Genomic DNA, 14368 nt, shown 5'->3' with positions numbered 1-14368 from the left:
AATTAGAACTTCTTTACTAGTGTAAAAAATATGGTATTAGCTATTAACAAAACATAACTTATATAACAAATAGCTTTTCATGTATCCGATATATATATATATATATGTTTCTGTTTTAGATGGTTTAATCGGTTATAAACCGAACCATATCCAAATTCTATGGTTTTTATAAAATTACATCCATTCAAAATCAAACCATATTGTTTATTTTGGTTCGGTTCGGTATAGTTTATTTTTACCATATTGATTCCATATTATTTTATTTCGTTTACTGTGTTTTTAATCATACATGTTTTATAACAATATTACATCATTAGAATGAAACTTGTTTTTATTTCCCTATAAATGATAGTTTCTTAAGAATCTACATGAATGAATTATTTCATACAGTTTTCTCCCACAAATTCCAGTTGCATCCATTGATTATCTCTAAAGACAATCCGATATATATATGACTTTTAAGTTTACAAACACTTTTAGTTTTTAAAAGATGTTAACCAGAAAACAAAACAAATTTTTTTTAAGAAGATGAAATTTTGTTTTTTAAAGAAGACTAGAATAAGACCTGCGCCTTGCGCAGAATTAGTTTATTTGTATATATTATCGATAGTTTTTTTTATATATGCGATCATTTTATTTATATATATAAAATATTTTTTGTTGTTATTATATAATTTCTTTCCGATGGATCAAATCAATTTTTATTGAAAATAATAGAACAAAACTATAATTAATACATCATGGGTTGATCGATTGGACATTAAACAAATTATGACATAAAAACCTTATTTTTTCCATCGAACACATTCTTGAAAAAAGTAAACAGTATTGTTTTCACAGTTTAATTATTTTGACTTTTATCTTCCATACATGAATGAATTATTTCATACAGTTTTCTCCCACAAATTCCAGTTGCATCCATTGATTATCTCTAAAGACAATCCGATATATATATGACTTTTAAGTTTACAAACACTTTTAGTTTTTAAAAGATGTTAACCAGAAAACAAAACAAATTTTTTTTAAGAAGATGAAATTTTGTTTTTTAAAGAAGATGTCAGTTTCAGCCAGTTTTCCTGTCGGATTCACCTATTTTCTCTTTTGGGAAAAGACGATAGTGGGTTTTTACTAGCCTCACTAAAATATTATGATTCATTCCATGGATTGAATTGATTATGATATTCTAGCCTTGTAATATACTCTTTGGCGACGGTTTCAATGAACGCGTACCTGAAATCCAAATATATATTGTTACGTTCAAATTATAAAATAAAACAACACCTAAACAATGGTCATTTAAAATGGAATATTTTTTTTAATATGAATGACGATGATACTCGTCATATGATCAGGTATGCACTATTGCATTTTGTCAAACCTAATTATATATTAACATGATAAGGACTTTGTAAACGTGAATTACGCGACAATACAACTTTTAACTCTTTTACGCAGAGTACATTTACACTTACTTCGTGAATAATATGCATAGCAGCATGGCCACCAACTCTTTTCGTCAAATAAAAGAAAACATGTAGTTACGTTTTAACCGTGACCCTCTCTATATAAACGAAGAAGAACACAAGGAAAATCATTCATTCATCAGCCAAAGAAAAAAAATAAACTTCACTCAATACCCAAAGAAGAAAAATCAGAGATGGCGACGTCAGGAACATATGTGACGGAGGTTCCTTTGAAAGGATCGGCGGAGAAACACTACAAGCGCTGGAAGGCTGAGAACCATCTCTTCCCCGATGCCGTTGGCCACCACATTCAAGGTGTCACCGTCCACGATGGTGAATGGGACTCTCATGGCTCCATCAGGGCTTGGAACTACACATGCGGTAACGATACATTTATTTTTATGCAACTGAATTGTCCAAACATATACATGGTGCTATTGATTTGGACTGACTTAGAAAATGAACATATGTATGTACACTTGTATATCTATGAAGACGGGAAACAGGAGGTGTTCAAGGAAAGGAGAGAGAATGACGATGAGAATATGACGGTAACACTCAGAGGCCTCGAAGGTCACGTGATGGAGCAGCTTAAAGTCTATGACGTCAGCTTCCAGTTCATTCAAAAGTCGCCTAGTGATATAGTCTGCAAGATCACTATGATATGGGAGAAGCGAACCGATGACTCGCCTGAGCCCATCAACTACATGAAGTTCGTCAAGAGCCTTGTCGCAGACATGGATCACCACGTTATCAAATCCTAAATCCATTTCGAACCATCCTCACCAGATTCCCCACCGTCATATATGGCTGCCTTTGTGTGTGTGTGATAATAAATGGGGCTCTTGTATGTTTTCATTAAATCAATATATTTCTGTTTGTGTATTGTAATATGCTTTGATGTTGTTATTATGGTGATTAATCTCGAGGTTTCATGTATTCTGAGTCTATCAGTTAACTATATGTATCCTTGTTCAGTTCCAAGAAAAGAAAATATATGCATCCTTGTTAATTAATGATTTCAAAAGAGTAATGCTCTCTTGTATACCCATCGTTCGCAAATAATTGAATCCACCATATTTCATTCTGTGGACATAGACTTGCAGAAACACATCGCTATCATAATAATTCATTAATTATACTTATAGCTTAGGACTGTATGGAGTTTTTTTTTTGTGATGGATCATTGGGACAGTGGTCAATATCTCTCAATCGTACTTCTTATCATTGTATTGTATTCTAAAAACTTAGAAAATGTGAATCATGTTTTTATAGATTAAAGCAGTCCATATTACAAGTGAATTTCTATTTACCTGACGTATATAGTATGTATGATTACTAACGTATTTGTAAATAATGGTTTTGGATCGATTTTCACACTTTACGTGGTGGCTTTAGAATGGAAAATTTCGTCTTGTTTAGTTTTCTAAAGAAGCTATCAAACTATGTGTGATTAATATAGAGCAAGAGATGAAAGTTTTAATGGTGCTTCCTGGCTCGAATCTGATAGAGCAGAAAGAAATAAGAGAAAAGAGCTCCAATATAAAAATCTTCATTAGTACGTAAATTGATTGAATACCACTGATAAACACCAGAATAAATTATATTCGGCCAAAAAAAACCTCAACTTTGCACGAATTACCAAAAGAAACATGAACTTTTTGACTGACCAAAAAAACACCAAACTTTCATTGACTTTAAAATTAATTAACAATGTTTTCGCTGACTTGCCAATTTAGCACACCGTCAATAAATTTAACAGAAATATTTGACGTCGTTTATTGTTGGCGTTAAGTGAAACGACGTCGTTTTCAAATGAGATGAAACGACGTCGTTTTACATAATTTGAAATTAAAAATATGTAAACCCCTGGATTCGAACCCAGGTTGGTTGGTCAAATGGCAAGGTATTTTACCACTGGGCTACTGACACTTTCAATGTACTTACTAACATGTTTACTTTTATTTGGTACATATTAAATATAAAAAATTCTCTAAAAACTTAATAAGATCTTTAAAATCCCAAAAAAAGGAAAAAAAAATAAATAAGATTTTTATAAAATTAATTTAGAAATTAAAAATAATATTTTTGTTTTTCTTTATAAAAAATAAAAACTCTTCCAAAATTTTCTAAAAATTAAAAAGATCTTTAAAATTCCAAAAAATTGAAAAAATAAATAATTTTTTTATAAAATTAATTTTGAAATTAAAATAGAAAATAAAATTTTATTTTTTCTTTTCAAAAAATAAAAAATCTTCCAAAATTTTCAATTTTTTTAATACATTTGCTAAAAGTTGAAATTAATTAAACACACATAAAAAGTTGATAATTGTAACTTTAATTTTTTGCATTTTGTTATAATTTTTAGAAATTTTGGATTTTCTTTTTAAAAAAATGAAAATTTTGGAATTTTTTTGATTTTTTTAAGAAAAAAAGTATTTTAATTTTAATTCAAAATTAATTTTATGAAAATTTTGGAAGATTTTTTTATTTTTTTAAGAAAAGTAAAAATTTATTTTTTAAAAGAAAAATAAAATTTTATTTTCAATTTTAATTTCAAAATTAATTTTATAAAAAAATTCTTTATTTTTTCAATTTTTTGGAATTTAAAATCGTTTTAATTTTTTAGAAAATTTTGGAAGAGTTTTTATTTTTTAAAAAGAAAAATAAAATTTATTTTCAATTTTAATTTCAAAATTAATTTTATAAAAAGTTTCTTATTTTTCAAATTTTTTGGAATTTTAAAGATCTTTTTAAGTTTTTAGAGAATAATTTTATATTCAATCAGTACCAAATAAAAGTAAACATGTTAGTATGTACATTGAAAGTTTCATTAGCCCAGTGGTAAAAGACCTTGTCATTTGAACCAATCAACTTGAGTTCGAATCCAGGGGTTTACATGATTATTTTTTCAAATCATGTAAAACGACGTCGTTTTCAAATGAGATGAAACGACGTCGTTTCACGTAACACCAACATTTAACGTCTAGTTAACTGTGAGTTCACGGCGTGCTAAATTGGCAAGTCAATCTTAAGTTTATTAATAAACTAAAAAGTCAACAAAAGTAAATGATTTTTTTGGCCAGGCTCGAGTACATGTTTTTTTTGGCAATTCGTGAAAAGTTCGTGTTTTTTTTGGCCGAATTCTCTGGAATAAATGCATCCACAGCCGGTTGACCAAAATGAGAATCCAAAGTAGCTTTAGCAATTGGTCTGGATGTAAAGGGTCGTGTATCCATGTCTCAAAATTTCCTTGTTCGATCTATTCTTCCTAGTGCTCCTCAATCAGATAGGCAATATAATTGAAAGATAAACTAGCCTATTCGTTATGGGGAATCAATTCTCCGGGCCAAAGCCCGGAAGACAATAGACTGAGCGACTGTGGTCAAGTAGCTGTTAGTAAGAAGCTCCGGTTCACAAAAGGAAAGAGTCACTGACCGATAGAAAGAGCTCCCAACAGAAAGAGATCCCTAATAGAAGAGAAAAAATTTCCAGAAGTATGAAATGACTCGATAAGAGGTCCTGTGAAAGAATGCGGAAGCACCACCAATGGCCAGACACAAGGCAACGTCTGGCACTCTTGCAAGTAGGGAGTCATATGCCTTTTTATATAAACAAAAAATCTCCAGAAGATTTTTCCTGATGTGGATTCAAAAAGCAAGGATCTGTCCAATGGATTTGCCTTGAAAATAAAATCGTATTTGAGTTGGGAAGTTATAGGAAAAATGTATACCTACGGAGAAGACTTAATCAATTCAGTTCGTGGATAAACTTTATGGTGTTATTCTTTTGGAATTTCTAGTGGGGAAAGACAGGGGGACTAGTTTGAACTTCTCATTAAAAACTAATTATCATTTAGTAGATTAGTTCTTTTATATATTACTTATGTTCCATTAAGACTTTCTATGTAAAAATTTATTATTTATCTGAATATCTTATATTACTCATGTTTTATCGAGATTTCCGATAGAAAATTTTATATTCTTCCACCCACTCTGGAGACTAAACACACATAATTCTTTAATCTATATATAATCCCAATATAAGTTTTTTCTTCTGGTTTTGGTTTCTGTATATCATATGAATTACTTGCATAAAAGCAGTTTTACATTTGAGTGTTGGGGTGGGGCATTCCTATATTGATCCTCATGGGGATATTAGGAATTAGCAACACTGCAACACCATGTTGAGAGAGAGAGAGTTTAGTGTCAGCCATGTAATGCGAAGAAGCATACCGAGCTTTGTGTTTCCTGGTGGAGTTAGACCTTTGCGTAACTTGAAAAGAACGAGGCACAGCAAACGCAGTTCAGAGCAGATAGTTTCTTCTACAGGGAGTTCATCATCTACTATTACTAGTTGTGAAAGTAAAGGTGGGAAGAAGTCAAGAAGAGAACGTTGGGAGGTGATGAGACATTCACCGATCAGTTAACGAACTCAAAACATGTTGCAGTTTCAGCGCATGTCGAGAATAGTGAAGACGGGAGCCCCAGTTCATCTGCTGGATCCATTTGTTCAGCTCCTAAGAAAGATTGTTGTACAAAGGGTGCAGGAGAGAGTCATCATCCAGTGGATAAGATAGCCACTCCTCAGGCTTCTCATAGTCAAGAAAGTGAGGAGGTGGAAGACAACTTTGGTTTGGGAAAGCAAGTGGTTAAGCAGATTCCAAGTAAATATGCAATCTCAGCCACAACTTCAAGTAAAGATGCATTCTCCAATGGAGCAGTGGAAGAACTCGAGAATGTTCCCATGCACCAACCCGTGGTGACGCATAAAGCTTCAGTGCAGCAGCTAAAACCGATAATCAGATTGAACTTCACGTCTATAAGCACAATCAGTGTCAAGAATCTCAGAGCTTAATGAAACTGGAGGTGTCAAGTTGAAGGCTTTCTTCTTACTCTATGTTCATGGAAGAATTTTGTATAAAATGGTTTACTTAGATGTTGAAAGCAAGTCTTAAATACTCAAAAAAAAAGTCTTAAATACTTTTAGTTTCATGTAAAAACTCGTTTGTACAAGAATCACAAAGATATATGTTAATAAATCATTTTGTTTGAAATATATACTCCATTTATGCTTCTTCTTCTTTTTATTCAAATCATTGTTATATGAAAATTTTGGCCCATCTGAAATGTAAGAGATCCCAAAACAGAAACTGCAATACACACTCGAAGGACATTCAAATGGAAGAGATACAAAAAAGTCTACATCATATGGAAACAACAACAACAACAATAGATCAATTCATTCAAACAGGTATACACGACAACAAGAACAACCATATTTTCTTTAGGTAGAGGAAGAGCCTCCACCTACTCCTTTGGAAGTGATACCTCTGCAACCAGCACCTTCATGCCATTCAAGCATGACCTCAATCTCGCCGCACTCGACATTGTTTAGCCTAAGGATCATGTCTTGCGTGATCTTACCATTGTTCCACACAATACTACTTTCATCAGATAAACAGTTGTGCCTGGACGGCTGAACCCTTTTGATAGCGCACCCATTAGGTAGCCTCAGAAGCTCCATCCCCATTTTGAGAGACTCTAAGTAGGGTTGAATGTCTAAGTTTGCATCTCCCATCTTGTCATCTCCAGTGAACTTGTCCCAGTCAAACACTGTCTGAACAAAAATTAAATAATAACTCATAAACAGAGACAAGAAATGTCTTTTTGTCTTAATCAAAAAGAACTCAATAGAATGTCCGTGTTACCAAGCGGATAGGGACATTGGGATCTTTGATAGCAACGGTCATTTCTTCATTCCATACAGGGTTGCAGTTTTTCTTCACCACGCGCGTCTTCAATGTCTGAATATTTTAATTAAAAAACAGAACAGAGACTTTAAAACGACGACGAATCATAAGGTGGCACAAAATCAAATTACAAAATTTGCAGGAGAAAGAAATGAGAATCACAAAAGGAATCAATCAAGAAGAGGGAACCTGGTCGGCGACGGTGATAACAACATAAGGATCGCTGCTTCTATGGTCGCGAATGGCGAGATTAATCCCTCTTTTGACGTGGATCGTTAGCAATCCCAGAGGCCTTTGATCCATTGGATTTTTGATAAAGATTGGAGATGATTAGATTAACGGAGCTTTGGAGATAACGAGGAATGATTGGAAAAAAGGAAAGAGACTTGAGGCTGATGATTAATTGATTAGAAAGGAAGAGAGTGGTTTTAACAAGTTTTACCGATTTTTGACCGGTTTTGTCAATTTAACTCAAATTCAGTTTTTAGTATTAATTGAAACCGAATAGATAACCGAGTTATGGTCCGATCGCTGGTCTGGTCTAGCCGGTCCGGTCCAGTTTTCAAAATATTGGTTTCAGGTTTTAGAGTTCAAATTAAAAAAAAAATGAAAATGCAGTGAAGAAATATATAGAAAATATTTATAAAGAGGTCTATATTCTATGTTTTGCTCAAAGCAATTATATTGGTTAAGACGATACTATTCATTTCTTCGCTCTATTTATGGTTTATAAGCATTATTGGTCACTTGTTGCTGCTAAATAGTTTGCGTCGATCACACTGTCTAATTCAATGTTTATGCATGGATATATATATACACACATCTTGAAAATACTATGCGTTCTTGAAAATCTTTAATTTCCTCATGTTCTTTATTACCCGAGAGTTAAAGTCAGACAAGACATAAGATAACGTCAAATGATGTTCCATGCCTTGCAAATACATAAGACACTTGTGTGTTTTGCTTTTGCAAGATGTATATATATATGCTGTACTAACGAGTATGAAATATTCAGATAATTATTGTTTAAAAATGAAATACTCCTACTGTATGGAGTATATGATTAGAAAGATAGATTCTTAATAGTTCCTACCTCGAACTTTTACATTTCATTGGTAAAATGGGCGATGAATCGCTTCCACAACTGAATTTTCGAAATGTGTGTCAATAATGAAATTGTCAGAAGAAAACACAAAGAGAGATTTACCTAAAACCTAAATCCATATTTTATGATGTATACAATTAAAACAATTTGTTGTATTACAATAAATCACATGTTCTTAAAAAACAAAATACTTTAAAACAATTGCTTGTGGAAAAGAAAGAGTAAAGTGCAAGACACTATCCCAAAAAAATATTAAATGAATTAAATTTTAGTTCTGATTTTGGTTTCTTAAATACCAAACTTTCGTCAAATATATTAAGAACTAGGAAATACAGCTTCCACATTCCCCATTTTAGTTTTGTTAGACGACCATCAAATAATGCCGCAAAAATAGTCCATCAATCTAATGGTTTTTTCCCACCAATTGTATTTATCCTTCTAACTGGTTAATCCCAATCTTACTCATATCTTCTGATCAGCTTATTAAAATTTTGCTTTTCTACGTACATACTAAAATCAGTTTTGACTTACCATTTCTCATTTTAGATAAATGATTTAAAATACTTTCAAATTTTGTTCCAAACCTTTATTGGAGTTTCACCTAGTGAAACTGAAGAAATCACATGCTGGATCTGTAGCTGTGGGTAGATTTCACCATTCTCTAGGTGATGAAATGTCTCTATGTCTCTTTTACTAGTTTGAACTCAAAAACATTGACCCCGAGGCAGTACCTACTTTCGCAGTCCCAAAGAAAAGCAATGCGACGCACGCTTGTTGGACGTTACATTAGTTATTTGATTTTGGCTCATAGTAAGACTATTGTTTCACACTTGTGTTGAAATTTTCAAGTCCATGGTTATCGTATGATTCCCGGAGACAACGCAACACCTCATAAGGGTAAACTAAGTGCTAAAGTTGGCATTAATAAGTTTATACATCGAATTATTAGTTTGGATGATGTGAAAGCGGTGAAGAGTGCAATGAATATGGTACGTTCCTTAATTAGTTTATGATTATTTTAAATACTTTTTTAATGATGTTGATTTGATTGTCTCTTTTTCAATTAGACTGTAAATGATATCTTTCTTGGAATCGTGCAAGCTGGCATATCACGATATTTGATTATACTATGCACCAAGCTATTATCAAACATTATATTGATTACAGTACATAATCTTATTGTTTTTTTAAATAATGACTTTTTTTGTTGGAAAAGGGACTGACAATATATATACAAAGCTATGTAAAGAAGGTTATCATCAATCTAGCTGTTGATGTCAATGTGATATACCTGACTTCATCACCTTTTTGATCACATCTTCGAGTCTCTCCAGTCCATGACATCGGCTGTTTTGGAAGTGGGTTCTCACAAACTGGATATTGGAATTTTCATATATAACAAAAGACACTTTTCTAAACCTCATGAGAACATTCACAATAATCTATACACAGATTCGATCGGCTGATAGTTGGTGCATCTGGACGTAGATCTTTTACCCTTTTCAATATATTATTTTTTCTCTTTGTGTACATATCCAGAAACAAATCATATGGATAATACCAATAAAAAAAGAAAAAAAAACGAAATCACTACAGTTGACACTGAATGATTCTTACCATGAATGCAACTTAGATAATTTTCACCTATTGATAAGGCCACCATAATATTTTGTTTAGTGTTGAAAATGTATATACATACATGTGTAGATAATAATGAGTGAAAATCGTTAGTGAAAATAAAAACTATTAAATTTAAAAATACAATTAAGCAATATTAATATAATTTCCGAAAAACCTCATGAAAAATGCATGAATATTTGAATTTCATGAGAAAATATACTTTCCATAGAAACCTCATGAAAACATTCACAAAATAAACACACATATTAGGTGGTGCATCTCTGCGTAGATGTCTTACTCTTTTCAGTATATTTTTCTTCATGCATAGACTTGGAAACAAATCATATTATTATGAATCATTTAAATAAAAAAAGAAAGAAAAAAAAACATATTGAGTCCTTACAGTTGGCAACGCCGGATAATTCTTACCATGAATGCTGTGGTTAAAAAAAAAAAATTCTTACCATGAATGCAACTTTGAATAATTTCACCTATTGGTAAGGCCACCATTAAGGGATCTGTTTTGTCATACATTTCATTCTTTGCTTATAAATTGTTCAGGTATTCTACATACCTTGGAACTAATACTTTTAGACATCTCCGTTATACAATACAGACAGATCAATTCCTTACGGGTTCAGATTTTTAAAGAGGCGGCAGCGTCCACCTCTAAAACACACAAGAAGAAGCAGCAGAACTCACATGAACAGACAGATAGGCTGCTGCTTTTTCTTCTTGTGTATTCTGCTGCTTCTTCTTGTGCGTTTATAGGTAGATGCTGCTGCTTCTTCTGTCACTGCCGCTGCTGCCCCCTCCGTGTCTTCATGTGTGCTCTGGAGGATGATCAAACGCAGTATCATGAATATATGGTCTAAGATTTGATCACTATGGAGAAGGTGCAATGGGTTTGTCGTTTCCTTTAAGTACCCTTTATAGATTTGTGAAATCCACCACACCACACCAAAACTAGAGTTTGTAGTGAATAAGAGAAGATATCTACCTTACTAGTTTCTCGTTCGTGTGACATGAGCACAGCGTAAACTACTCTTAGTTGTGCAGCAAGTTCTGAAAGTAAATCCAAATATTTTTATAGATTTGTTTTAATATATATGTATTTCTGTAGGTTAAATCTGTATGAACGGTTTTTCAATTTATCGTCAATTGATCAGTATAGATATAAAGAAAATCCTTTAAAGATTGCATGTTTAGGTTTAATAAACCATTTATTAAACCTAAACATGTAGTCTTTGACATAATTTTTTTTCTTTTAACTAATACAGAACAAATGACGATAAAATAAAAAACCATCCATACAGATTTTATTTACAGAAAGTAAGTATCCATTAAAACATATCTAAAAGTTAGAGATTTTGATTACTTTTCGATCTTACTTCGCAATTAAGAGCAGTCTAAATTATGTTTCTGTCACACGAACGAAAAACTACTAAGACCGATATCTTCTCTTATCTGCTACAAACTCCAGTTTAGTGTTTGTGCGGCAGATCTCACAAATCTATAAAGGGAACTTATAGGACATAATAACATATACCTAAAACCTAAATCTATATGCTACTGAATCTTTTCTTTTTTTACATTTTACAGTGTATAATATAAACTCAATAGAATTACATAGAATAAAAAGCTGCTCAACTTAAAATTCTAGAATCTAGATATAAATATTTTAAAATTTATCACTACTAACTACATTTTGATATATCAAATTCAAATAATTTATTTTTATTAAAATAAATCACATGTTCATAAAAACCAAAATTCTTCAAAAACAATTGCTTGTGAAAAGAGAGAGTAAAGTGTAAGACATTATCCAAAAGATATTAAATGAATTAAATTTTAGTTCTGATTTTGGCTTCTCAAATACCGAAATTTGGTCGAATCTATTAAGAACTAGGAAATACAGCTTCCACATTTGCCATTTAAGTTTTGTTATCAACCATCAAATAATGCTGCAAGAAATTGTCCATTGTCCATCAATCAAATGGTGTTTCTCCACCAATTGTATTTATCCTTCTAACTGGTTACCCCCAAACTTGTATTTGTCATGTTAACAAAAGTTATAATTTTGCCAAATGACAAAAGCTTACTCATATCTTCTGATCAGCTGTTTAAAATTTTGCTTTACTACGTAGATACTAAAACCAGTTTTGACCTACCATTTCTCATTTTAAGTAAATAATTTAAAATAACGATATAAAATAAAAGCCCCAAAAAATAGAAAACTAAAAACTCCTTACAAATGCATTCATCAAGGCATAAATGTTAGGAGGAAATGATTGACACTTGTTTACTTTGAAATTCATGCTTATTATGTGAAGTCTAAAGGATGGAACAAACGTTAAGTGCATGCTACTGGCCACCTACACGTTTGACCACCAAATTAAAATACTATTAGTAAGAGGAGCATGTTCTAGTCAATAGCGCTGAAGAAACAATTAAAAATGAGAAACACATCAATAGCAACAATTATATATAGTAGAGTAGTTATATATTCAGCATTCAGCAACCAAGCACACATAATCGGACCAACAGAGATGGCTGCATGCGGCTAAGAAAGTGATGCGCAATGAGAAGCCGCTCAGCCTGTTTTCACGGCTGTTCAGTCTCCTCGGTCATGACTGCTTCAACATCATAACCATCGGATGCAAAACCGAAGGCAATCCACATGCCACTGTTGAAGGCTTAAAGAACACTTTGATTAACTATTCACGCTTCTCTAGCATCCTAGTAATTTATATTATACTCATTCCGTTCCTAAACGATGTATGTTCTGAAAAAAAAAATTGTTTCAAAAAAATACATTTTTTATTTTTCTAATGTATGATTTTATGAAAAATTGTAAGTTTCAAAAACATTAATGGTGTTTATTGAATTTCTATTAGCTAAAAATTATGGAAAATTGTTATTCAGAAAAAACAATGCATATTTAATGAGTTTTCTTAATATATGTGAAAAGTGTAGAATATGCATCTTTTAAAAACAGAGGAAGTATATCGTAACTAATGTTATTTTTTTTCCTTTAAAATGATATTCCTTCAGATTCATTTTATATGATGTTTATGTTGAATGCATAAATATTATAATTATCATTATCCTTTAAAATGTTTGAATTGTTCCTAGTTTATAAGCGATGCTAAAAATGATAAGAGAGAAGAATCATATCGAAAATATTTGGAAAATGTTCTGAATTCTTACATTGAAAACACAACATATATATATATATATATATATATGATCAAAGGCAATGGTACAATTATTTTAACTAAAACATTTTCTTAATCCAGTGTTTATATATACTTTTGTAGGATAAAGGTCACGGTGAGCACAAAATTAAAGCTAGGTGGATTCCTACAAAAGTAAAAGTGGAAGAGCATGTAGTTGTTCTAAATATAGATCAGAACATTGATTATCCTGATCAGTTTCTAGAGGATTATACAACAAACATGGCTATTTCTCCAATGGATAAGTCTAAAGCTTTATGGGAGTTTCACCTAGTGAAACTTAAATATCACATGCTGGATCTGTAGCCGTGGCAAGATTTCACCATTCTCTAGGTGATGGAATGGTGAAAAAAATGGTCTCTTATGTCTCTTTTACTAGCATTACCTATTTTCGTAGTCCCAAAGAAAAGCAATGCGATGCACCCTTTAGTTACTTGGTTTGGTTCATAGTAAGACTGTTGTTTCACACTTGTGTTGAAATTTTCAAGTCCATGGTTATCGTATGCTTCCCCAGAGACAATGAAACCCCTCTTAAGGGTAAACCAAGTGCTACAGTTAGCAAGTTTATACATATAATTATTAGTTTGGATGATGTGGAAGTGGTCAAGAATGCAATGAATATAGTATGTTATGTTGCTTAATTATTTTATGATTATTATAAATTAATATTCTTTTAATGGTGTTGATTTAATTGTCTGTTTTAATTAGACTGTAACTGATTTTTTTCTTGGAATCGTACAAGCTGGTCTTTCACGATATTTAATAATACTATGCACTAAATTATTATCAAACATTATACTGTATTGATTAAAGTACATAATCTTATTGTTTTGTAAAATAATGACTTCTTTTGTTGGAAAAGGGACTGACAATAAATATACAAAGCTATGTAAAAAAGGTTCATCATCAATGTGATACCTGATCCTCATTACCTTTGTGATCACATCATCGAGTTTCTCCAGTCCGACTCCAGTCCATGAAATCGGCTGTTTTGGAAATGGGTTCTCACAAGCTGGAGGTTCAACTATTGTTTCGCTCTTAACTACAAACTAGATCTTGATCCGCGCCTCCGCGCGGGTGTTGGATTTAACTTGCGTTCAATGTAAATTTATAAACCATTGATTTTATAAAATGTACATTTATATTTTTATGTTTTGTAAAATATATTTAGAGTAGAATATATTATATTATA

At 31.8% G+C, this 14368-nt stretch overlaps 2 protein-coding genes across 2 annotated transcripts; one reads left to right on the top strand and one right to left on the bottom strand.

Moving 5' to 3' along the window:
• The first annotated feature begins 1546 nt into the window (after nucleotides 1-1546).
• On the top strand, nucleotides 1547-2402 carry LOC125609839 (MLP-like protein 328). The gene is made up of 2 exons (XM_048781333.1): nucleotides 1547-1844; nucleotides 1959-2402. The coding sequence occupies exons 1-2, from the start codon at nucleotides 1658-1660 to the stop codon at nucleotides 2225-2227; spliced, it is 456 nt and encodes a 151-aa protein (XP_048637290.1). The 5' UTR covers nucleotides 1547-1657; the 3' UTR covers nucleotides 2228-2402.
• A 4190-nt stretch (nucleotides 2403-6592) lies between these two features.
• LOC125609838 (protein C2-DOMAIN ABA-RELATED 10-like) lies at nucleotides 6593-7663 on the bottom strand. Its single transcript, XM_048781332.1, has 3 exons — nucleotides 7405-7663; nucleotides 7174-7269; nucleotides 6593-7082 (listed from the first exon to the last, which is right to left on the bottom strand). Exons 1-3 carry the CDS (start codon nucleotides 7516-7518, stop codon nucleotides 6750-6752), a joined length of 543 nt encoding a protein of 180 aa, XP_048637289.1. The 5' UTR covers nucleotides 7519-7663; the 3' UTR covers nucleotides 6593-6749.
• Between the last annotated feature and the right edge of the window lie 6705 nt (nucleotides 7664-14368).

This window comes from Brassica napus, chromosome A6 (genome assembly GCF_020379485.1).
Source record: "Brassica napus cultivar Da-Ae chromosome A6, Da-Ae, whole genome shotgun sequence".
Taxonomy (NCBI): domain Eukaryota; kingdom Viridiplantae; phylum Streptophyta; class Magnoliopsida; order Brassicales; family Brassicaceae; genus Brassica; species Brassica napus.
Note: the sequence above shows the minus strand (reverse complement) of the source record. Positions and strands in the feature narration are given on the sequence as shown.